This window comes from Falco biarmicus, chromosome 7 (assembly GCF_023638135.1).
Source record: "Falco biarmicus isolate bFalBia1 chromosome 7, bFalBia1.pri, whole genome shotgun sequence".
NCBI lineage: Eukaryota > Metazoa > Chordata > Aves > Falconiformes > Falconidae > Falco > Falco biarmicus.
The window spans coordinates 37,503,472-37,529,847 of NC_079294.1; the positions used below are offsets into that span (position 1 = coordinate 37,503,472).

The 26,376-nt window shown below is 38.5% G+C and overlaps 1 protein-coding gene across 16 annotated transcripts in view; it reads left to right on the top strand.

Moving 5' to 3' along the window:
• MARK3 (microtubule affinity regulating kinase 3) overlaps window positions 1-25,843 on the top strand; it is a 63,550-nt gene extending 37,707 nt beyond the window's left edge. For 2 of the 16 annotated variants that reach the window (XM_056347719.1, XM_056347717.1), the window contains 9 exons: window positions 1-113; window positions 895-1,048; window positions 2,507-2,724; window positions 8,024-8,127; window positions 12,814-12,978; window positions 13,695-13,952; window positions 16,279-16,305; window positions 21,068-21,112; window positions 23,335-25,843. In XM_056347719.1, coding sequence (XP_056203694.1) covers window positions 1-113; window positions 895-1,048; window positions 2,507-2,724; window positions 8,024-8,127; window positions 12,814-12,978; window positions 13,695-13,952; window positions 16,279-16,305; window positions 21,068-21,112; window positions 23,335-23,680 — 1,430 coding nt within the window. In that variant the 3' untranslated portion in view covers window positions 23,681-25,843. The remainder of the gene's footprint in view (window positions 114-894; window positions 1,049-2,506; window positions 2,725-8,023; window positions 8,128-12,813; window positions 12,979-13,694; window positions 13,953-16,278; window positions 16,306-21,067; window positions 21,113-23,334) is intronic. The other 14 variants (XM_056347727.1, XM_056347725.1, XM_056347733.1 and 11 more) reach the window with 10 other exon arrangements.
• The last annotated feature ends 533 nt before the right edge of the window (window positions 25,844-26,376 follow it).

The window sequence follows — 26,376 nt, forward strand, 5'->3', positions numbered from 1 at the left end:
ATATTATGGTAGGAATGGGATATTCTCAAGAAGAAATTCAAGAATCCCTTAGTAAAATGAAGTATGATGAAATTACAGCTACATACTTACTGCTAGGAAGGAAATCATCAGAAGTAAGTGTCATTCTTACAAATGCAAAGAAACAAAGGAATTGGTGTCCTTAGCAAAGTTAGAAGCAAAAATTAAGTCAGTAACTATAGGCATTGCATTCCTGCACAAAGTCCCATTACACTTAAAAGCACATTAATCATCAGTGTCAACTGTCCTAATGATGCTGTGTTTCTTCTCACCCTGATCTGATTTAATAAGCTCTTGCCTTTAGGCTCCCCAAAACTACTCTGCTTGCTCAGCAGTTAGTCCTCTGAAGGACTTCGTATGCCAGTTACTGTCCTGTCTAGTCTAGGAGCTCAAGTGTGAATAAGCCAGCTGTAAATATTTTGAGAGAACCAAAGAGCAGGACCAGTCAAGCTAAAAAAAGGTCTTGCATTGCAGATTACCTTTCCAAAGGATGCTGAGAGGGCTTGGCATCAGTAACCTGTTCTTGGTTTCTTTGCTTGAGGAGTTGGTGTGGTGGTTTCTATGAAAAGTATCCTCTCCTTCTGTTAAAATCTTAGAGAACTCTGAGGAGAGAGTACTGAAAGTAGAGATGAATTTTCATTTTCTGGTGTCTTTTGAGGACCACTACTGCAAATTCTACTGAGTTTTTACCTAGGACAGTTACACAAGAATCTTTAGAGAAGTTGGGACCTCTAAGCAACTTCCTTGCTGTCACAAATTTTCCTGTGTACCAGAGCCATCTTCCTTCTGCCTCCCTGTTACTGCTTCCGTAATGTGGTGGACGTTTGATTTGTTTTGTGTGAACTTCTTGTTTTAATATTCTCATTTGTATTGTAGTTGGACGCGAGTGATTCAAGCTCCAGCAGCAATCTTTCACTTGCCAAAGTTAGGCCAAGTAGTGATCTCAATAATAGCACTGGACAATCTCCTCATCACAAAGTTCAGAGAAGCATATCTTCTAGCCAGAAACAGCGGCGGTACAGTGATCATGGTGAGCAATTCTTGTTTTCAGTGTTGCAGAATATAGTGACTTCCAGTTCTGTTTGGTTTCTGCATTTGTCTCCATCCCCCAAAGGTAAGGAGGATGACAACAGCGTAGCTCACAGCATGGTGGTTAAATAATTTACTGAATAACTGATTTTTTTTTAAAATTGGTTATGTAATAAAGCATTCAAAATGGAATGCTGAATACACCAACTTAATTCTCTTATTCTGCCTTGTGTTGCCCCTTGCATTCCTGACCACACTGGGAAACTCTTGTTTCACAAATTGAAGAGAATGTGGCAACCCCCTTTTTCATGAAAAGCACAGCACTCCTCCCCCATGCTCTTGTATGTCTGTTCAGCTTTTGTTTCTTTTGACACTAGTAGGTCAGCTTGTGTCTAAAACTTGAAGAAATGTCAGTTTGCCAATATTTCTTGTTTCCTGTTTCCTGAGGGTAGTGTCACTTGACTACTTAATTCTGCAGGAATTAAATTTCTGAAGAATAGTGACTCAGACAAACTTAGAACTCTTCTCTTTAATGAGTGTGCAAGGTAGTAGCTCAGGGTTTTCTAATTATCTTAAACATTTTCCTGCTCAGATGCTAACTCATAAAAGGAGCCTGTTTAGGCCTACTTTTAAATACCTCAAGTGCATTCAGAGGTTGCTTTCCTTGGGGGATTCTCCTGGGATGACGGTTGCTGGTTTTTTGTGATGCTTTTATATATTTTTGTATTTTTATATGTGTGTGTGCGTATATATGTATGCACTTTTTGATTCATTTTTATTAAAACACTAACTACGAAGTTGATGTATCTTGATGTATCCTCTTCTGAGGAAGTGTAACTGACAGCAGAAAACACAATCCTGACATCCCCACAGGCTTTTCCCAGTGTTCAGGAGCCTATTAAAGCAAGAGAGAGCTCGGGACTGTTGAAGGGACTGCCTCATTCTCAGGTATGCTGGAGCAGTTTTTTGTTCCCAGCACACCCAGGGAGGCTGGTGGCAAATTGCCCTTGCTTCTGGGCTGTTACAGGGGCACTGTCAGCTGGCCATTAGTGCTGCTGGTGATCAAGGGTTGTGTCACCAGGTACCTGTCTGAGGAGCCCAGTTCTATCAGAAATTGGTTTGAATGGCATGTGCCAGCTTCATGTTAATGAAGGATCATCTGATTTGAATGAGTGGGTAATTACTTAAGTCTCTTAGAGATGACTCTAAAGGGTGTTCCCTAGCAGGCCAAACCAGTGTCAGTACTCAAAACACCAGAAACCTCCATTAAATTCTTAATTCTTTCATGGGAATGAAGTAGTATTTACTGTCTTCTAAAATACAGTATTTCGATAACTTCAGTAATGAGCTTCTGCAGCTCTGATTCCCAGTGTTAATTACATTGATTCTCATGTGTGAATACATTTGTATTGTAGTGAAAAACAGCTACTGAACTTGTTTCTTTTGTTTGTATGTTAAGCTGGACCATCCATCCCCTCAGTAGTGGCATATCCCAAAAGAAGCCAGACTAGTACTACAGACAGTGACCTCAAAGAGGAAGGAATTCAGTCAAGAAAATCCAGCAGTAGTGCTGTTGCAGGAAGAGGAATTGCACCGGCTAGTCCAATGCTTGGAAATGCCAGCAATCCCAATAAGGCTGATATTCCTGAACGTAAGAAAAGTTCAGCGGTTCCTAGTGTAAGTAGAAACACTTATTTATCAAAAGTTACATGTTTTTGAAGGGTGAAAAAGTGTCAAACCGTTGATTTATTAGTGGTGCTGATTTTACTTCTCATTCATCAAGAGTAAATGTAAATATCTTATACTGCTGCTTTTTTTTTTTTTCCCCTGCATCAGTCAGCTACTCAAGTTACCTCTTTTATATTCCTGAAGTAGTTAGTAGGATATCTGTTAGTGAACAGAGATAATTTGGGTATTTAAAGATCAATTAAAAAAAAAGAAAAAAAGAAACTGAACCCAAAGGCTGTCCCCTGAAATTTCATATGAGTTGTTGTGATATCACCAATTACTCTTCTGTGGCCTTTGTACAGAAGAGTGAAATCTCTAATTTCATTATCCTCTTTTATAGTTTCATGTGTATAAGAAGCCACCTAATCTTTGTTCTCAACATGCTATTCCAGGTCATAGTTAGTGTATGTTAAGATTATCAAAGAAATGTAGCTCTAAAACCTGTCAAAGTGTATTTCAACCCATTTTTAAAAGCAGTGTCTGCCTTTTGTCCTTGTGGGCTTTTTCCGCCAGCCCCTAAACCTCAGAAACAACAAAAACAAGGTGCATAACTAGTAAATTTACAGGGTTGAGCAGTAGGCAGTGTGCCAAAAGAAGGAAAATCCTTTGTACAGTTTGGCTTTAACTTGTATACTCTGTGGTGCCTCCCTCTGAGGCAAAGCTGGAAATCTGTTTTCATAAGCAGATTTCATTAACTCTCATCGTGTAACATTTAATTTCTAAAACGTCAGGATTTTGTATTGAAAAAAGTCCTTTTCAGAAGAAATAACCTCCCAGTCCTTTATTCAACTTACAATGGAGTGATTTTTTTTTTTTTTAAAAAAAAAACAATTTATCCCACAAAGCTGTAATATTTGGTCATATACTTAGCACCATTACTTAGAACTTTCTGAGCTCACAGCTTTTTAACAACCTGAAGCAAAAGAAGTAAAATAAGATTTGTTTTACTTTATTGGCACTGTATTGTCAGTTGGTTCAGTGGCTGATAGTGACTTGGCTGGAGGGTTTTGGCAGAGAGATTACATGTGAAGACACATCTTCTATGGTAGCAGCTGTTACTCATAAATGTGAACAAAAGCTCATGATTGTGGGGGACCCTTCTCTGATTTTTGTGGTCCCCTGCCTTTTCCCTTGGTTTTTGATCAGTCCAGAAACCATTCAGATTTTGTTTATACTTACATGATAGGATAATCAAATCAGTTTTGTCCTACATTGGACTTCAGTACTGTGTAGTGCTTTATTCAAGAGCCTCATATCACAGTTACAACATTCTTTACCTTTAGTACCTTTAGCATTTTGATCTGTTATTCTACATCATGCCCAAATCCTGGGGATTTACTCCAGTAGCCTTACTTCAAATTTCAAACTACTATAGCTGCAATAAAATTTGAGCTTATAACCATAGGATACTTCTCTCTTCTGATGCAGTGCGCAGTGATCCAAGTGATCTTTTGCAAACAGTGGTACAAGGTGGTGAAGATGGAATCAAACTTGTCATGTCATTCAGTCAATGTTTAAAATTCTCTGTTTATAGCTCTTCCTGTCAGACAGTGGAAGCTGTTTGATTGTTTTTTACCTTTTTGTTTGGGTTTTTTTTTCCCTGCTGGATATAGTCTTTTGCTTTCTGACGTTTGGGGATGGAGGGAAGCACTGACTTCTTACACAATTCCTGGAACTTACTAGGGAGTTTTATTTCTTACAGTGTTGGCATGCATCTAGAAGGAAAAAAAGAATGTTGAAGTTACCATATTGTCCTGAAGTTGAAGAAAGTTTGAGGTGGAATGAGTTTGTGTTCTCACTGAGCACTTAAGTCCTAAAATCAGTGATATGATGAGAAAAAAAATCACTGAAGAGGTAGAAAAATACTGTTTAAAATGAATTATTACTTTGACAGATACAGCAAAAGTAGTAGAACTGGTCCTCACTGGAGACCCTTAGCCAGTTGCGTGCCACTCTTATAAAATAACAAAGCTTACAAGCATGCACTTAAGGATAAGTATTGTGATTTTAGAGCGGATAGCTAAGTCTGGGTTTGAAGTAAGGGATTCTAAGCTGTACTTCTAAAGTTGACAGAGCATTTAAACTCTTGCAAACTAGTTCTGCAAGCTAAACAAGTGCATGTCAAAAACCTCAAGTTTGTCAGGCAAATATCAAATCCATAATCAAAACCTGCTACAGGGGTTGCATAGTTAGCAGCAACAAATAACTCCTTGTTTAATAGTCACAGCTTTGGATTTTTCCTCAATGCTTGTAATAAGGCTGCCCAGAGCCCTTAGTATAGCTTTAAGAAAACTGGAATAGGGGAACAGATGGTATGTTTGGAAAATCATTTGGGACCAAAAAACATACTAGTGCTCTTAAGTAAATAGATTGGTTCATTATTGTAAGTCCGAAGCTGATTCTTTGAAAGTCTTTGATCAGTCCTCACCTTGGTATCTCTCTTAATGTGAATATAGCCTTGCCTAAAAGTGGACACAAAACTAGGAAAGAGGAGGACTCTGTACCACAAATTCATCCTTTGTGCCGTGATTGAACCTTGTGCATGTGCTCAGAAGTCTCAACATGTGCTTTTGCAAGTGTCAACACCACCTGCAAAGAAGGCAGATGACGGCAGGAGGATTGAACTTATGCAGCTAGCCCTGACCCTAAGGGTTGTCATTCCATCAGGGTCTGTAGTGCTGTTTGACACCAGTTTGGGGCTTCCTGTGCTGTGCACCTGTGCAACTTAGTCATGTCCAGAGATTAATAGTCTGTAGATTGGCTGAACAAAAAAGTTGTAGCTGAAGAACTTCCTTGATGCATCATGAAAGGTCTTACGCTAAAAAGTGTAAAGGCCCCAGTACAAAGGCTGTATTCTTCCTAAAACTGAAACTTGAGAGCTTGAAATGCTTAGATCTCCTTTCACAACCTCTGAAATCTGAGCCAAACATAAAAAAATGTATACTGATACTTCTTTGCATTCCAGAAGGAGTTGGGAAAGTGCATCTTTAGAGTCCTCTGATTTCAGATATGAATACCCAAACTTGTCCACTCCCAAAGCTGAAAACGCATAGTCTTCAAAGCTTGATCCAGCACAGATTGTCATCTTGTCTTTCTTGACGTATAACATCACAGTACATTTTAAAGTTATGTGGTATCTTCTCAAGGGAAACAAATACCTGATGTTCTAAGGGAGCAGGTGGAAAGAAGGAAGCCACCCATTATTGTGTGTTTCTCACCAGAAAAACTGCCAGATATTCTAGGTGCTTCATTCTCTTAATATGTTCAGAAACACAGGACAAAATGATCTGCAAATATTAACATGCAGTACTTCAATGTACCATTGGTTTGCAGTGTGACCTCTCAAGAACATATAAACAAAACTTCACCTTAGGTGCACAGCTTTCATTGCTGGCAAGTTTAGTAAAGAGAGGAGAGTTTGTACAATGACAAATGTCAGAGGAAAGTAGAAGAATCAGGGATGATGTGGTTACGGGGTTTTTTAAATAAACACACTCGAAGGCAGGGATGTGTGAGGAGTGAGGTACAAAGAAGGGGCTAAAAGGACTTCTGTTCATGCTTGGCACGTGCCTGTCCCTAAGGAATATCCAGTGAAGAATACCTGAGAACCCACAAAACAGCTACTTACATCTTATGATTTAATTAATAGTTCTGATAATCTACAATACTCTTGATACTCTTTGTACTTTTTAACGCCAGAAGGTTGCACAGTCGACTTTCTCATTTTTATTTGTATATTCATGTAAAGATGCGTGACTGGCCACCAATCTTTTAAACAGACAAGATGGCTTCATTGTCAAATCTGCAGCTCGGGGATCATGTTAGTTGAGACACCCCATATAGCAGATATTGTGCCTTACGGCACTGGAAGAGCTTTTGCTGGTTATTGAGAATACTCCACTTTAACAGTTTTATTTCAGGTTCAGAAACAAAAAAGGTTTGGCTACTCTCCTTTTGTGCTTGAACTACTTTTTCCTTTTTTTTTTTTTTTTTTTTATCCTTCCCATGATTCTCTACTGTGACCATTTATGTGAAACCTTTTCTTAATGCTATTTTTAAAATCAGCTGAATTTCCCTTGTCTGTCATAGCAGTAATTCTTCAAAGAGCTCCAAAAGGTTAGTTGAGCATGATGTCCCCTGCCTGATTCTTAGTGGCCATCCTTACTCAACATGTGCTTATCCAGGTGCTGACCAGTTGTTCCCTTAAGCTAGCCTCCTCCAAGACTTTCCCCAGCAGTGATGTTTAAAGTTAATAGTCTATTTTGCTTCCTGCTTTGCCCCGTGATCCTTTTCTTTAAAGAAAAGTTTTAAAGGTTTTCTCCACTTTCCAACCATATGCAGTTACCTGTGTTATGTTCTTGGGGTGGGAAGAAAAAATATAAGGCTTGCCGGCTTTTACTTCCTCTACAACCTGGGGGTGCATGTTTATCTGGACCACCATGCTTTTCCTACAGTAATTGCATCTAACGTTTTATAATTCTGTTATCTGTGAATTACCCAGCTTCTCAGTCGTTCCTGGAAAATTGACCGCCAACTTGGGCATATCTCCACCCTCTTTCTCTGTAAAGACAGAGGCAAAGTAATTCTATTTCTTTTCTCCCCTCTAAAGTAAGGTCTGTAGTTTTAAATTCCCCTGGTTCACTTGTCCTCAATGTATTATGCTTGTATTTAGATGTATATTTTTTAAAATGTCTTATTAAAATTCTCTGCAATTTGTCTCTTTAATTTGACTTATTCTTCCCTGTTTTTAAAAATTGTGTAGTTTTATAGTATTTTAATACTAAAAAGTCCATGTTTACCTTCCCACTGAATTTTACCACATTTGTTTCTTCAGTCTTTGCTTTTCCTGTCTTGTTTAAGGGTATGATTTTAACTAAAGGAAAATTCTACAATCTACAAGTGGTAAAGTATTTAAAAAATAGACCATAAAGACATAAGTTATCCAGACGTAGATGAATGCTATACGTGCTGAGAATTTGTAATTTAGAACATTGGTAATTAAAAACTTTGAGCAAAATTAATTTTGAGCCATCAACATAAGAGAAGAACAGCTTGTTAGAATTATTTTTTCTGATTCCATTATTGCTTAAAAATACTGGAAAGTGTCTGTGTATTAACTTATTTAATTATTGTAAGTTTTATAACTATGTAGAACTAGCATGAAGTAAAACAGACTTCAACTGTATGTAAACTTAACCCCAGAAAAGCCTTTTGTGGGGAATAACAAGCCTATGTTTTTTAATTGTAGAATAATACTGCCCCTGGAGCAATGACGCGGCGCAACACTTACGTTTGTAGTGAAAGAACCACTGCTGATAGACATTCAGTGATACAAAATGGCAAGGAGAACAGGTATATGAAATGTCTTCCTATGGTGTCTGTCCCTCGTCTTCACACTTCCAAAAAGTTGTAATGTCTAATTTAAAAATCGGTAATATTCTAGTGTAATTCTTAATGAAAGGTGAGTACAGATGTTTGGTTATGGAGCGCTTGTAAGTATGTTGGGATTTTTTTTTTTCCTATACTTAATTCATACAGTCTTTATACTTAGAATGTAAAAGGAAGTTCCTAATTTCTGATTAAGTACATGTCATATTTGTACAGCCTTCATCTTAAATCAGTTGTTAACTGCTGTGGCCAAACAACATACGCTTGTAGAAGAGGCTTATTCAGGTCAAACTACAAAGTCCATCGTTCTTGGGCCGTTCTCTTTTTACATTTCACTCTAATCTATACTTTGGGATTAAGTCTCAGGGAGAAAGTCGATTTTATTTTATTTTTTTTTTCCTGAGCAAAGGTGAAACTGTGATAGGCCATTGTCTTGGACTAATAACGTTCCTTACTGATATTCTTGTAGTCTGCTTCCCAGTATTTACAGAACTCATCTTGAGAAGGGAAGCACTAATATCTCCATATTCTGAGTGAAAACAGTCAGAGGAATAACAGGTTTCTTCTTACTTTGCTGAATGAGAGCCTGACTGCAGCATGCAGTGGAATTGGAGTTAACCATTCATGGGTTAGTACCGTAGCAACATCTAGTGCCATTCTTCCTCCCTGTGTAACAAAGATCGAGGAGAGCTGTAGAAAATAAATATAATTGTGAATGTAGACATTAGGTATAGAGTAACAATTGTGAGGAATACCAATGAATTTCCTGGCTGGCTGAGGTGTTTTAAGATCCAACCAACTGTTGTTCACGGAGTTTTACTGGTCTTGAAAGCTGGCAATGATTAAGTAGCTGACCATTGCCAGGAGAGTACCCAGATAGCTAGTACTTAATAAAAATGCTTAAGCTTGGAGGAATGTGTACCTCCCTCCTACTCTTCCTGATTTTCTCCACCCCTTCCTAATTTTGTGATATACTGTAAAGGGTGGGAAGAAAATACTTTTCTTCTAGCTCGTATTGAAGTTGGTGAAAGATCTGCCATTTTTGCACAGAATTTTTCCTCACCCTCTCAGCAGTTTATAAGGAAGAGTGATGAAGTTGTGATGTTGAATGGAAAGTCTGTTTTGTCCCTTGTTTGACTCCTGGAGCCTAGGGATAAAGAACATGACTTTGACCCTGTCTCTTCCTCCTAGCTTTCTGCAAACTGAAAGTGATTAAGGAAAAAGTCAAGTATAAGTTTGAAGAGTGCCAAAAGTCTAGCTGGCCACCTGGGCCTGCAGTCAACTGTCTTGTGAAGTACAGCACGGCTATTTGGTACTGTCTTTTAGTGTGTCTGTCTCAGCCTTCATTGGTTAGTCCTTGTTAATGTTACCAAGTTTGTTTAGATTAAAGCTCATCATCCTTTCTTTGATTTGATATGTTAATAGCTTTTTTCTTTCCAAGCTCTCTTTGGAAAATGAATCTTTCTGTCCAAAATAGTTTTGGTCAGATTTGATCACTTGATTTCTTGTTTTAATAACATATTTGTTCATCTTTAAACTAATATCTTAGCACTATCTTGTCTACAATTTCTTTATTACATTTTTTAAAGTTAGATATTGCTTACTAGGAATGCTTGAGATACAGATGTCCCCTTAATTTAGGAGTAACTTCATATTCCTAAGAAGATGTCTTTTGAAGTTATTTTTTTCCCCTCAGCTTTGAGTTTCTCAAACTATTGCCTTTCTGCTTTTTGTCACATATGGGCATGAAGCTCAAAGTTAATATTGAGTGTTACTTGGCAACTATATTCATTCTATTTTATATCCATAATTGCTTATCGTTATTTTACCTTTTATTGTCAATATGGTATCTAAACTTCATTTACTTGTCCTACAGACTCGCCCTCTGTTTGGGTCATTTGAAATGTCTGAGCATTTGTATTCTCACTGTCAGGGAAAAAAAAATCTTCATGGCTTTTTATTGCATACTTTTGATTACTACTTTGTTAGTCTTTATAGAGGGTTAAAATGAGAAAAGTTAATAAGAATGCATTGTTAATTGTTTTACAGTTGGGAGACTTCTCATTGTCTGAAATGCTTCAACACTAAACTGCACATTTGTTTTGGCACAGTTTCAGAATTACTGTGATTTGGCACAGAATTCAGAATTTACATCTGAATATATTTTGTTGCTGTAACTGGACAAAGGCTTAACTGATCACGTGAAATGCAGGGACCTTTAATGCAGGCTAAATCAACATGGCTGTTGATGGGACTGGCTCTTCAGAATGAATTCTGCCTGCCTTCAGGTGTCTCTGTAGTATCCCTAATTATACACCCAACTTGGCAGAAAGTAACTTCAGAAACTTGTCAAGGTTACAAGATCTGAAATAGAACCTGGGCTTTGTATAAATCCAGAGTTTTGTTAAAAATGCTTTTTCTGCTTTTGAAATGTCTGTTGGTGACGTGTTAAAGGCAGGAGTAATTATAGAGACTGGATTTTAGGTTTCCTGTAGCTGTGACCCAGTGAAAACTTGGGAGACGATGCGTGCAAGATGCGTGCATTTGAAGTCTACTTTCCATAGAGAAAGTGTTAGTTTCTATGTTGCACATTGAATTCTGAGAAGGCACTATTTCTGAAACTAAGGAAGCTTTTGAAGAATCAATAGTCCAGGTAGTGGACTTGATGTTGGAGAAAGTAGTTTTGAAGACCCCGTGCCAGATTGGTAGAAGCAAAGGGTTTTTAAGTCTCACATCCCTACTTCAGCATATTGTGTGGCTGACACAGGCATTCTGCAGGAGATGACTCGGTTGGCTTTCCTCCAAAGTCTGAGCATTAATTAACGCACTTGGGGACTCGTGAAACGCTCTTCATAATGATAGGCAATTGCTTGAAATCATTTGTAACACATGATTTACAACAGCCTCAGATTTTTAATAAGCCTTGGCACTAATTGGTGAATGTTAGCACGCTGTTTCTGTGTTCCCAGGCTAGTAATCCAAGGAAGATGATTTCTAGCAAGGCTTTAGAGTAAGATATATAAATGCTTTAATATGTGCTCTCCTGCCTTATTGAAACCTTTAGTTATTACATCTTTGGAGGCAAATGACTAAATGGAACGTGGGTCTAATGTGTTGTGAAACTAGATTCTTTATCTTTTACAACAAATTGAGAGGAGAGGAGCTAGAAGTGCTTGAGAGGCTAGTGACCAATTATTTGGGGATTACTTCATTTTGGGGTATTGCTTTTTAGATGAGTGTTCATTTCCTTACAATTTCTCAATACCCGGGTGCAATGTGAAAGCTGGGCTGTGTTGCAGGATTTGTTGTAGTAGTGCTTGTAGTTGGCAGCCTGCTTGATTCAGCATTGTAAGGAGATGCATGCATGACTCAGATGAAGTTCTCTAGATTCTGAGAAGTTCAAAACAGAAAGTAGATTTTGCTAACCGTTTTAGCCAGCAGTTCTGATGTCTGAACTGCAAGGTGTTTTTTCTGCTAGTGCTTTGTGAGAGCTAAGCCTGAGAAGTGGGTCAGCTGATACTTGTAGCTGGACTGACATTCTCCTCTCCAAAGTCTGACATACCAAAATGAGATAACAGGACTCGAATTTCAGTATGTGTAACCATGAAGTAGCTTGGAAGTGAACATGCAGTGTCATGAAACTGTCACTGACAATCACTGATTTCTTAACCTCAAACAATATTTTTGAATTAGAATTGCCATACTTTTAAAGTGAACTTAAGATGAATGACACATGGTGGTGTAGGCTGAAAGGCCAAATACATCTTGTGGCCTCTCAGTTTTCTTCCATACTTACCATTATCAGATAGTGTGAAGGCTGCAAAGACTATTGTGTCCCAAAGAAAGAAAAAGATTTCATGCTTCTATTTTAACATATTATACAGCTGGCAGCTTACTGGCCGCTCTGCTAAGACAGCGCTGTATACCTTCCTTCAAAGCCTGAATGGTAATTTAGAGAATTTAAGGTCCATGGCCAAGCAATATGAAATGCTTTTCAGCAGTCATAGCTCTTTCTCTAGAGATCACCAAGTGTTATTCATTGCCTCCTACATGTACAGGTTGATTAATAGTAGCCTTTTTGTTTGGGCCTCTCTGGACTTGTTAAAGATCATGATATTGTTGTTTTCAATTGTGCCTGTGAAGTCCCTCAGTTATCAGATGTAGATCGAAATTTGACAGCTTGCCCACCTTACAGCAATTCCTTCTAACATGGACACATTCTGAAAACAAAGTGTTTCGCTGCAGTAATGAAGCCATCATCAGTCTTGTGGAAAGTGCAATTGGTGGGGTTTTTTAATGCATTTTTTTAATGTTAAGACCAGTATGAGTTACATCAGTGCTTTATACTACTCTTTGGGACAGAATACTGGGTTATTCAGGTTCTGTACATCAAGGAGGGTATCACACCAAATTAATGCTAATGGTAAGAGCATGATCACTTCATAGATGTCAAGTGCTATAGTAAGGATGCTTTTTAAGGGGAGCGTAGGGTAGTTACTGCTCTTTACATCAAGGAGGGCTGTTAGAGTTCGTGTTCTTTGATAAATCAGTTAATAGAAGGAAAAGTTTGCTTTTTTTCTATGCAGTAGTTTGTTGTTGGTCCATCATGCTCTTCTTTCTGCCTCTGCCTGAACCCAAACCCCCTCACAGCCTGACAGAAATGTTCGCTTACGCAGCTAGCCCTGCTTCAGTTTGTACTACATCCTTCTCCAGTGTTCGGCTGCGACATCAGAAGTCGATGTCCATGTCAGCCTCTGTGCACACGAAGATGATGTTGCCTCCAATAGACAATGGCGCAGATAACTTCAGGCCTATGTAAGAATCTGAAATCGTTGTGAAACTAACTTATACCCACTGCTTCTTAACTTTGTGCTGTGGAATTTTAGTCCTAGATTGTTCTAGTATACATTGCCCACAAGATGTGTGTTTCCTCATCTTTTCAGTCTTGTTTACATTTGTCTTGTGGTGTGTCAGGCTGTCTGTGACATAATCCTGCAATAATGAACCTTAATTTTTTCCTAGTGTTAGGAGTATTGGACATTCCCTATTGTCATAGTCTGTTGGAGACTTTAACTGTGTATCCTGAAGGACTTCGCTACTCGGAGTGGTTTGCTTGTAGAAAATTTTGTGTAGGATTTCAAATTAGTAAGATTTTCAAAGATGTATATATAGAATGTGGAGGGAGAGACACTAAAGTTACCTATTGCTTCTCTTTCCTGGGAGGAAACTTTACTCGTCTATTCTTTTATCAGTCTTCTCAGTGAAACATTGTATGCCTAGTTTATCTGGTCTTTTCCAGGACACTCCTGTTCCATTTTTCTGCCTATGTAGGTTTCTGTTTCGGCAGCCTTTTAATCCTAACTTCTTACAAGTTTTGATTCCATACAGTGCTGTAATAGCGTTGATATTCCAACCCTGGCCTATATAAAAGTGTCTGTTTATGCTTTACTGTAGTAGTGTTTTGTGTTTCCTGCGGAACCGTAGTGCTTCTGTAAAGAAGTTCTAGCATTGTTTTTTGTTTTCTGCTCTAGCACTATTCCCGATCAAAGAACTCCTGTTGCTTCAACTCACAGCATTAGCAGTGCAACCACACCTGATCGTATTCGTTTCCCCAGAGGAACGGCTAGTCGGAGCACTTTCCACGGCCAGCTCAGGGAGCGACGTACTGCTACCTACAATGGACCGCCAGCCTCCCCCAGTCTGTCCCATGAAGCAACACCGCTCTCACAGACTCGAACCAGGGGTTCCACTAACCTGTTTAGTAAACTAACTTCAAAACTAACAAGAAGGTAAGTCTCTTGAAATGGTAATGCAACATCTCCTTGTCATCGGGTGGTGGAAATACCTAGTAGCTGATTGCTTAGGTGGTTTTATCCATATTCTCTGATTAATGGCTTAACAAATTCTGCAGCTTAAAATGCACTGGCTTACAATTTTTTTTTGTAGGTCTTTTTGGTTACAGAAACCATTTGTTTTTAGCAGTTGAATCAAACGGGATAAAAAGCGAGACAGTTTGTGCTGTTTCCTTTGTGCTCTTCATTCTCATGTCTGAGATACAAATGCTGCAGAGCTGAACATTTCAACTCCAGTTCAAAAGCTGCTCACCCTTACTGTACAGTCTATCAGTAGACAGCATAAACTAGGATTCCAGTCTTGATATTTGACATAGAAGCTCATTAGAAGCTCAGCTTATGTTTTCTGATAACTTAGGCTGCCAGTGGACAATGGCAGTACACAAATACTGCAGGTGAAAGAGTAGAGGCAGGAGACAAAAGCTTCTTTTGGCAGCAGTGCTAGCATAGGTCATAATTAAAATAGTGGCAGGAGTATGGTTTCAGTTTAGACAGGAGTCTGGTCAAACCTTGAGAAACTGACTCCTATTTTGACCTTTAGTTCATGTGCAGATTCGGGTTTCGGTGTGCAGGTATGTTGGTCTAGCCAAAGCCTAGCTTAAGCAGGTGTTCCTGCACTAAGTTTTTATTCTAATTGGACTTCTAGTTTCAAATCCATGTATGATTTAAATTAGTTCCTACAAACCCTAAACTTGAAAACCACCTTTTTCTTCTACATTTAAAATTTGTCAGTTCACATACTGTGTAGTTCAGACCACTCTGATATCCACAGCTTGTGTTTGCAGAAGTGAGGCTTTGTTTTTCTTAAGGTAATCTCCATGCTTTTGTATCCTTCTCATCATGTGAACTTTTTTGAAATACATTATTGTAATCTTGGCCTGCTTGCTTTTCTTTTAAGTTTTATGTCACATCAGCACCAAGCCATTTCCTTCCTGTCTGTTCTGTGACTATACATGCCTCCCTCTCAGCATCCTCTTCATAGTCTTCCATTCCTATAAAATAATGCTAAACCAAACTCTAGTTTTTCACAACTGGCTGATTTCAATTTAGGGAATGAATTTATTTAAAATGTGAGATTTTTTTTCTGTGAAAAGCAATAACGCGAAGACTAGCCTTTGGTAAATGTTTTACCCTGCTCAGCTGTCTTCTAGCTAACGCTTCCTTGGGAATACTGTGCTATATGAAATTATAACAGATAAGAAATTAAAACATAGGGACAGATAAAAGAATAATTTTGGTATTTGTAAGAATTAAGTCATCTGCTTTTTCTCAAATGAAGTCTTAATCAGACAGATCCTTTTGGCACATCTTTCTGTCTGTGCTTTTGTTCGTAATATCCTGACTGAATTTTCTGTCTGATGTTCCAAATGTGGACGCTCAAACTGTGAACTTGCAAGCTTTTCGCTCACTTGTTTAGGCTGCATTCAAACTTCTACCATTACCTCAGTGTTTCAGCTTTCACAGTGCAATGTGGTTTTCTTGAAGTTTTTCCGCACTGCTTTTGACAATAGTTTAAATTCCATCTGGACTTGATTAAATAACATACAGTTGTAACACAATAGCACTGTTACAGATGGTTAAGTTTGCACTTGGAGGACTTCTTACAGTTGGGGCTCTGTTACGCTAGGTGCTGTACAAACTAGTAAGGAGGTGGATAGTGCCATCAGAGGACATGGTTATGTTTCTTTTTAAATATTTTTTTTAAAAAACCCGTAAAACCTGTTAATTTATTCTAGCATTCTCTGTGGGGAATCAGAATCCTTTTGATTATGAACTACTTATGTTCTGGTGTAGGCCATTGTTAACAGCTTCTGCACTAAATTAACTAAATACTTAAGGCAGTTTTTGGCACAACATGGCTGACCTAATGTTGTGAAGGAAGAAACCTAACTGAAGATACTCAAGATCTAATTATAGAAGAGTTACTGATTTTTGCTTTCTCTTTGGAATATATGAAGAAGATCCAAACATATTTTTATGTGACCTTGTAGATTGTGAGTTTGTGTTTCGACACCAGTACGTATTTTAATTCCTAATAACTATTGGTGCCATGTTTCCCAGAAAAATTAAGTTTGGAAGTAGCAATGCTAAGAGTTTGACTCTTTAGACCCTAAATCATCTGCCTAATCTCAGAATGTATGTAGTGTAATTTCATTGTGCATTTTAAATGAGATCTTTTTGCATGTTTCGCTCTAAATGGCTTTTTCAATTTATTTTGTACAAAACTTTTTGTTAATTATTATTTTGGCTTAATTTCTTTTAGAAACATGTCATTCAGGTTTATCAAAAGGTAGGATTTATTTATATTTAAAAAAAAGTGGCTCCTGCAATTAACAACAGATTTGGCTTTCTAGCCTTGGTTTTCTGAAAACTAAACTTTCTGCTGAGGACTAAATACTTTCTCTCTTGAGAGGAAAGCATAGAATAAATCCATTAACTCATGATGATACTTAAGAATCTGTGGCACCTGTATAACAAGATGCTAAGCATGCCTTGTGAATTCTTCTTTCTTTGATAGAGTTGGTAGTGCCAAAGTAATTCTGTTCTCTGTACTAATACACTTAGCATGCTTATGTTTGAAGAATGAGGTGTTTGATAACAATGATGAAAGTATAAACAAAACATAAGGTTGCAAGCAAATAAAGGTAAGTGATGCTAAATTTACATTCTCTATCTTTTTGTTTTATGATATTTTGTAAAAATCAGTCTGAAGTGTTTTCTGCAGTTGATACAATGGAAAGCAAACTGAACAGAGTTGTGAATCTCAAGAGTTTTGCATGAAAGACTGAATGAAGGTGCAGTAGTGGCTGTGTATTTTAAAATGGGATGCCTTTGCTGAAGTGAATTACAAGTGAACTGCAAATAGAGCACTTCAGTTATAAACAAAAAGTATAACGTCTATGCAAATTTGTTAACAAAAGGGAAAAGCTCAGAAGTCTGATTCACATTTCACGCCCAAAAGATTGAATTTAGTTTTACAATTTGAGAATGATTCAGCTTGCTATATATCTCGTTAATTCGCTATGACTCATGAAAGTTGGTTATGCAATTTTGATCTGCAGGTAGATTTTCCAGTATAACTTTGTAATACTCTATTTATTTGTATCATATCTCGGAGTTTCTTAAAGGGGATGGTACTTCCATTTTCCAACTACTGATCAAAAATAGGGAGACAGTACCAAAAAACAGACGTCTGTTTTAACTTTGAAAATGCAAGTCTGTGCATGTGATTATGGTTTGAAGTTTGTCAGACCATTTCAAGGAAATACTTAGATTAGGGAGACCCAAGATATGTAAATTGCTGACTGAATTTGGGTTTATTGTGTACAGTCTGAGTCTAAATGTCCCTACCCAACTAAACAAGTAAATTCCATACCACAAGAAGAAGAATAACAACAATAATCGGAGCTCTTCCAAAAATGACTGTTTAGAACTGGTGTTGGTTGGGTTGGCTGGCATTGTCACAAGCTTACTTGAGAAAAGGAACATGCACCAACTGTTAGTTTAAGGAAAGAAACCATCCAACACAGCATACAGATGAAACTGAGCAGTAGCAATAGTTTTAACCTATCGTGCATCGTGAGCTGTGGATACGTACTGCTTTGTGAGGGGGAGCTTTTGAGCCTCTGTAGTCACGTTGCTTTTAAAAAAGGGATTGTGATCTGTGCAATCTCCGCAACTGGATGCATGTAAGTTTGTTACACTGCTGCTCTGAAGAAAGATGGAAAATGCTAGTATGAGTACAATATTAAGCTAGAAAGTTATTGTTCAAATTTGAGACTTAAAGCTAATATTTTGATGTTTTTCAACATTTTCCTTTGACTTGAGGCCAGGAATCTTAGACTCTTGTGGAAATAGCTGCTATAGCTTCCATGAATATGTCTTTGAATAAGAGATTTGCTAAGGCTTACACCACCTACACAGGACTAGACTGTGCTTTTTAAATTCTGTTTTAAGCGTGTGTGGTATCCCTCCATACTTGATCTGCATGTAGGTACAAAATGAAATTGAAAATGTTGGGAGTTTTGACAGTTTCTTCTTGTGTTATATGCTGTGAATCTTACCTAAGCTCACTGTCACTGATACTGAAAGAACTACTGTAACTCAACAGCATGTGTATATATAGTACTGCAGCATCATTCTAGGGAGCTGAACAAAAGTAGATAATCTTTCGCTCTTTTTTTTTTTTAAACTACTGAGTTCTAATACTGTACTTGGTACTCAGAGGTATAAAATATATATATATCTTGCACCATGCCCTGTGCTTGCCATTCTGCATATCGTGGAAGTGTAACTTCTTTTCTGACAGCAAAAATCAATTTCTGTGATCTGAATTTTATTGTAGCATCTTTACTCCATTTCCATAAATTGATCTTATTTTAGCATCTTCCACTTTTTGCTGTTTTTCCACATCTTTTTTAGACAGTTTTCTTTGTATCTACTTGGATTTTTAACACAGAGTGTACAAAGATGTAAAGAACAGAAAACACTGCATGACTCAGATGTATGGAAACATTCTTATTTTTGAAAGCCTTTCACAAACCATAAATGAGGTAGTGTGTAGGCATTGCATGACAAGTGAAAACATAACTTTCCTATATATTTGTTCCATTCTCAAGACCAAGGAGCATCTTGGTTCATAAAATTAATTTACGTAAACATACAAGCAAAAGCAGAACATCTAGAGCATAAAGTAGCCAGTTGCAGCTCCCGCAGAAGTGAGGGTTGTATTAGCAGTGAGGAAGCCTCGGGCTGCATCTGACTTGCAGAGCTACCAAAACAATACTGGCAGTACAGTGAGTAACAGTTCCCAAAGCACCAGTGCTGGGCTGTGGAACTGGACCATAACCATGTCCTTTGTGAAGAAAGGAGCATCTAGAGAGACTGGTACAGCCCTCCAAAGCTTGGCATGATGGCTCATATTTGAAGATGCACGTCACCAAATGCAGTTTCTTGTGCTAAATGAATGGAACATTGATGCATGGAAAAACATGGGAAAAGTAAGGATATTCTGAGAGGCTTCTGTGAAAGAGTGTTTATTATTTGAAAGTGGCAGGTATTTGGTAAATAATGACCTTTCTTAGATTGAGAGTATAGTGGTTTAAAAACTGAACAGTTTGGCTGAATTTCAACCTAAAAAGGGTCTAAGAACATCATCAGGGATTTTTCCTCGCAGACATTTCTGGACAGATTCCAGTCAACAGTATGGCTTAATTGTTGGGGCAACTGGTTATGCTCCTGTTTCTCTACAACCTTTGGCAAGTTTAAAAAACAACACAAAAACCCACACAAAACCCAGAAATCCCTAAATGCTTGCAGCTCTTAACAAAGCTGTCATCTTTCACTTCGTAGGAACACAGTAGGCTCTTCAAAATTCAAGTACTCTCAATTTTTCGGTTGAGCAGTGTCTTTGAACTAGTTGCTTGCTTTGCCCAGTAAAACAAGCCTTGCCCAGATCATCTGAAAGGCATGGATTTGTTCAGCTGGTACACGTGATGGTTTTCCCATCCCACCTTCTTGGTCCTACAGAGTTGCTGAGTTGTTCATGGATTGTATATGCAGGCCTTAAAATCTTTTTCTACCTTCTCCTGTATCCTCCATAGGCAAGTAGCACAAGATCTCATGAATATAACCACCATTAAAACCCCACTGTGAATTAGTTGAGGACTTGTCAGTTGTTTTCTTCTTGCTTCCCTTACCCTTTTTGTTTGTGACAGCTGTTCGTTAGTCAGTGGTGAACATTTCCTAGCAGAGACCCTGTCGTACTGCGCTGTGCAGTTCCTCAGAGGGAGGGTTCTGATTAGATGCTGTTGTGACAAGCAGCTCATAGTTGTGTGACTTACCACTTTCTTAACTGAATTCTATTGCAATAGCAGTGTGAATTTTGAACAGGGAGCAGGCTCCATAGCCTATGCAGCAAGTGCTGCCACCACGTTCCTCACAGCACTGCCACAGTGTCTTTCCTGGTGGCAGGGACTGCACAGGGTCATCTCGCAATCCTGGTCCCTCACCATGACCCTCAAAAGGAAGGAAAGGAGGAAATTAAGTCTGGTAATGCTCCACACACCCTCGTGTAAATACTGCTGTGCATCAAAAAAATAAGCTGTCTTACATTCCTGTCCCTAGACACTTGTCAATCAAAGTGCTTTAATAATTCACGTTATTCAGTTAAGCTGTGTACTAGCTTAGAGTAGTCTTGGTAAGAGTCTTACAAAGGCAGCTTCCCTCTGAGCAGAATTAACACTGAGATGTTGAACCATGGTACCGCAATAATGGGAAGGTAGAGGAAGATTATTTTCCCCTTAATTCTGCTTGATACTGGGCTTTTAAAAAATGGTAGTGATCAGCAATGTGGCTTTAAGCGATGCAAGAAGACAGAAAGTTTAAGCTTACTCTTGGATGCGGAAGATGCATCGGTGTGGGAATTAACAGCATGGAGTTACCACAGCTCAAGAATCCTGGATTTGCCTCTAAACTTTTGTTAAAATGTATATGCTTCTTGTTCTTTTTGCATTAAGGTATTTGGTATTGTTTAAACACCTAATACCTCAGATCTGTTGTGCATGCAGGGTGACCAGACTTGTCTGTAAATTAAGTATTTTTTTCAAAAGTATATTGTATTCCCAAATAAAACTTCTAAAGATCATTAGCCTAAAAATAATTGGGAGTTATTCCTCTTCTAGGAGGTACTTACTAAATAATGCAATAACTTCAATATGCTTTGTAACTTTTGTTTCACATTTTCTGCTTTTAGAAGTTAAACTTTGTTCATTGAATTCTACAGTATTAATATATATAAACACACCCTGTAAGAGTTAGTTATGGTCATCTTAAAAACTGTAGCGTTTAGACTTCCATTTGGTTTGGCAATGTGTTACATTCTGAGTTTGGTCTAACCCATGAAGTTCTTTACATCTTTGTCGCTTTGTATTTTAACACACCTGTGGTATGATTGCAGTATCTTTTAGCAACTACTCAGATATTGTATATTGTAGTGTAAGATTTGTCTTCTCTTTCCCACTTCCTTTTGCTTCTGCATTCTTTTCAATGAGGCTCCCGACTGAATATGAGAGGAACGGGAGATTTGAGGGCTCAAGGTGAGGGTAAAATTTTTGTTTAAAATGTTCCTTAGGTGAGTTTGAACCTTTCCCCCCTTGATTATGTGGCATAGTGGCTTCAGGCAGCAGCTTTTGTTTTGTGTAAGGCTTTGAAATTAACAAAGAAGCATTTCTGTCTGCAAGACGGCTAGTAAAGCACTGACTGACTTGGTTCTAAACTTTCATCTTTCCTCTTGCCTTTTCCCTTGTGTGGTGTGGTTTTTGCATTTTAGTTGTTAAAATTTGCTGTTGTCTTGTAGATGTGTAGGTAAGTGGTCTCTAGTGAGGCTGCAAACGTGGAATAACCATTGAAGTGTGGTAAGATACTTCTCATCTCCAAAATCACAGCTAGTTAAACGGTATTTTTCATGTTATACTCTTCTTCCAAAATCTGCATATCAAAAAAATTAGTAGAAATTATCAAAATTGTGCTGGTTTTGGCAGCTGTTTTCAAGTACAAAAAGCTTTCAAAAATAAAATGAGCATTGAATAAAAGCTGATGTTCTCCCATTACGGCCTTATTAAAATAAAAACTTAAAGTTAAAACAAAGCACTCTAATTCGCTTGCTGAATTTTATAACATCTGGCAAATCACATAGCTGAATTTGACATCATAATCCTGTGACTTGCAGTTACTGGCAGTCTTTCTAATAGAACGTAAAATTATGAAATAGGTTTATCTTTGAGAAATATATTTAGTTTTGACCTTGTTATCACTTTTTATTTTTCTTCATAATTGCCTCCCTAATGGTGGTAGAACAAAAGCATTGTGTAACCAGAAATTCATTGCCAACTGTTGTAAAGAGCAGCTTGACTTAATATTGTAAAATGAACTTCGAAGCTCAATGTGAGACCTAAACTGCGTGGTTTGGGGTCAGTTAGATTAAGCATTTTCCGAAAATGCTTAAGCATGACATTCTCTTTTCTGAGGACAAGTGAATTTGAAGAGGTGACTGACAGCACGCCAATATTCATAGAGCAAATCTGTCACATTTTTTCTCTGGCGATCCAAATGTAGTTCCTTATTCTTCAGCTCCGTGACCACTGATTTTAACTGAAGTAGAAGAGCCATTGCAAATTAGAAATTTCTGGAACATTTCTGTGTAACTGTCATTACCAAAGGAAGAGGGGTTTTTTTTAGTAAAAAAAAAAAAAAAAAGTTGCAGACTTGGGAAATGCAGCCTCAATGTTTTTTGCTTTATCTTTTAGAAATGTGACAGTAATCGTAACCCTCTAATTCGCTGTCTTTACCAGCAAGGTTGAGGAGGTGTCTGATAGTGACTTCAAACTCTCCTTCCCACATTGCAGCCTCAAAGGCACTGAGCTGCATAGCTTGTAGCAGCAAGATTTCATCACTTTACTTCTGGTGGTTGTTGGTATTAAACAAGTTACTGACCAACTTAGAGATAAAGTATTTCCTCCCTGTTGAAGGTAACCCCAGTAGCCCATGGTGTGGTGATCCTCTCAAACATGTACAAGTTCAGAAAAGCCAGAGTGAAACTGAACCAGCTCAGAACTGGGCAGCGTATTGCTGACCTCGGGGCAGGAGGTGGGTGACCCCTGGCATGGGCCCCTGGTCCTGCTGTCCTTCCTCCTGCTTGCAGCTAACTACTGTGCAACTCCGCGGGCCCTCCCAGTGCTTGGTCTGCAACATGCTGCACAGGAGGAGGTGCAGAGGTGTTGCCACAGAGGGAAGTCTGCTGATCACTCATATTGAGTGACTGTGTCTTCCCTCCGTCGCAACACAGAGGAACCCCTAGGATCTTTCTGCACGGGCTTGAGCGGGCATCTCCCATGGCCTGGCACTCCCATGACCTGGGCTAAGCACCCTTTTGGTGCAAGTCGCCACTGTTTGAATGTTCCAGAAACTTCTAGCACAGAACAGGTGTTTCAGCTGTCCGTGTGGCCCAAGAATAGGGGTTTGAGCAGAACCTGCCTTAAAATCAATTCATAGGTAATGCACGTAGGTCCTTCCCCTTGTGCTCCTGACTCCAGTGACTTCCAGTTGTGTCATGCGTTGTACCATACCTTTGTTTCGGCCCCAGCAGCTAATGCTTTACCTTGTGTGTACAGCAGCTAGGAAAGTGGGGCATTGCTCGCAGCCGGAGCCTCTAGATGCTGCTCTAATACTGGTAGTGTGCATTGAGTTTTAGTTTGCTTTACTAACATGAAGCGTGGAGAAGGTAGCTGGCCCTGCTAACTAATAAATTCCTGTCTTTCAGCCGCAATGTAGCTGTGGATCAGAAGGATGAGAACAAGGAAGCCAAGCCCCGGTCACTGCGTTTTACCTGGAGCATGAAAACCACCAGCTCCATGGATCCCAATGATATGATGAGGGAAATACGAAAGGTCTTGGATGCCAATAATTGTGACTATGAACAAAGAGAGCGTTTCTTGCTTTTCTGTGTCCATGGGGATGGGCATGCGGAAAACCTTGTACAGTGGGAGATGGAGGTGTGTAAACTGCCAAGACTGTCCCTGAATGGAGTTCGCTTTAAGCGGATATCAGGAACATCCATAGCTTTTAAAAACATTGCTTCCAAAATTGCCAATGAGTTAAAGCTGTAACAGGAAAAAATAGTTAAGTTGTAAATTAGTTAGCAATTTCAAGTGTTTTTGAGAATTCCGATGGAAATGTATAGAATAACATTTAGGCAATAACTTCTGCATCCTTCTGAATAGTGATATTAAAAAAAAAAAAAGCTGCTGAGCTGGGAGGGAGAGTTGGACTTTTTTATAAGTGCACTACAGCATTAAAGTTGCCTACTATGTAAAATATTACCCCTTCTGCTTTATTTCCATTGCTCCTAAGTCTTTGACATAAATTGAAACACAGAATATATTCATTTAAATATGCCTCCTGTTTGTGTGGACGTGTGAATGTACAGTATGTGTGTATAATATATAAAGTATTATATGTAAACAATCCATTTACAACATCAAGCTGTACCAGTACCTCTTTTTGGGCTAATTTTGGTGCTAAAAATTGAAATGGCCAAGGAGGAAACACTTGAGTTAATATTTAAAATAACTGAAGCGATAACCAGTAAATGCAGGTTTACAGTTCACTGCTGTGTTAAGCAAAAAAAAAAAAACAAAAAAACCACCAGTGTGTGAAGGGTTTGGATTTACGGTTGTGAACATTATTAGTCCTGTTTTCTAAGTAGAACTCATGAGATTATTAAAAATTCACTTTTACTGAGTAAGTCTTGCATTATATTTTGCCCAGCTATTTATTATTTAAGTCTGAATCAAATTTTAAAAGTGTAGTTGATTTGTGCATTAAAATTTGGGTAAACGCTTCCATTCTTCTGCTTCTGCTCAACTACTAAAATTGTATCTTTGTCCTTTTGGCTTATGAGTATTGATTGCAGCTAAGAACACTTCTCTGTTGTTCCACTGTTCCTCTACAGAATGAGCAGGATGTGCTAAATGCTGACTAGTGACTTTTTCTTTCAGACCAAGTTCTCCACATTAGGTGAGGTCAGACTGATAGAAAGCACAAAAGGATTCTCAAATAATGACCGTATTTTGAGGCAAGTCGCCACGTCCAAGTCTGTGCCGTCTGAGGTATTGCTGCACGTGTGGCAGCACTGTCCTTTGTGTTCTGGGCGCACACAGTATTTAAACCCAAAAGTGGGAATCAAATTGGCTACTTAACTCCTTTATCGTTAACATCCAACTTGCTAAACTACAGCCATAGGCAGTAGCGGTTAAAACTTTTCCTTGCAGCTCTCTTCCAGCCTGCTTCCACTTGGCTCTGGTTGTATTGCTTTTTATGGCTTTGTGCCAGTCGTGTCTGTAGCTTCTGCTGCAGAGGGAGTCCACTGTCGCTCTTTTAACATGCAGTGTGGAAAACTTCCCTTGATGAACTCTCTGATGGCCAGCTAGCTTTCTGTAGGACGCGAAGCTACTCTGGGATGGTCCCCACTTTTTAACAGTCGCTGTGGTGAGCCAGATTTGATTTTGCAAACTAGAACAAAGAGATTTCTTATGCGTTGTTTCCTAGTGATACTTGTTTATTTCATCGAGGACTTCTGTAGATAATATCCTGCATTATCTACTTGACTTTTTGTATTGATGTTTTATGGTTATATTTCAGTGAAGCACTTAAGCATGTACTTAACATGTGCTTTAAACTGGAGCCTAAATTTGCATTTTAAATTTGCAGTGAGCTAATAGTTATTCATAGTACACAGTTCAGATTTGACCCGAGGTGAAAACGCAAAATCCTTAGCATTTTGCAAGTTAGTTCTTGTGATCTGTAGTCTGTGAAGGCAGCAGACTTCCCCTCATTTCCCCCCTAAGCATTGGTATTGATTATGCTAGTTTAAAGGGTAATCATAGTTGTTAAATGTAGTAGATGTTCCTGAATTTGCATTTTATTCTCTGTATATTCTGTATCATACCATGGCTTGAGAACTCCAGGTGCTACCGGAGTTCATTTGGCTTTCAGTGCTCTGCCCATGCCTGTGCTGCTCAGTATGGTTTTTTCCATGAAAACTCCATTTTGTAATAGCAATAAGACATTTCAGGGCAGTCATTGTACTTTCTCAGGTGAATGGTCACCTATCCTTTCACTTCCTTTGTTTTAAGCACTCCTCCAAATGTATTTTTTTCACCCAGCAGTGCACTTTGTTGTCTGAACTGAAAAAGTGTTCTGATAAAATGATGTAAATCTGTATTCGATGGAAGTTCCAAAAGGTTTCATATTAAATGTTTTCTGAAATACTCTCTTCCTACTTCACCTGTTAAGTATGTAATTGTTTCTAAAAAGTCCACCAGTATCATACTTTGGATATTTAAAGATTGTACTTAAGTATTTTTCTTAGTGTTCTCAAAAGGTTCTTTAGGAGTAAATCTGTATTTGAGGCATTAAAAAAAAATTACTTATAATCAGAAACAGGTTTTTAACAGCTAACTTCCCAAATGCCTTGTAAAATTACCAAGTTGCAAGAATATACCCGTGTTTCTTTAGCATACTGCCACACTTACTGTTCAAGCCTCTAGAAGATGTCTGGAAAGGAAGACTGCTTTCTTCGGATCGCCAAACCGGGGATGAACTTCTTCCTGAACACAGGCCTTTTACTTGCGCATCTTCCTTGGGAATCTGTGTAGGTTTATCAGCACTGCTGCTGCTATGACTCTGCAGAACTACAGCTGTCTTTTCTGTCCTTAAGAGACAAATCTTAAAACCAAATAGAGGTCAGTGCACGGTGATGAGATAGCAGCAGGCCTAGGCATTTTGAGATGTGCGTCTAGCA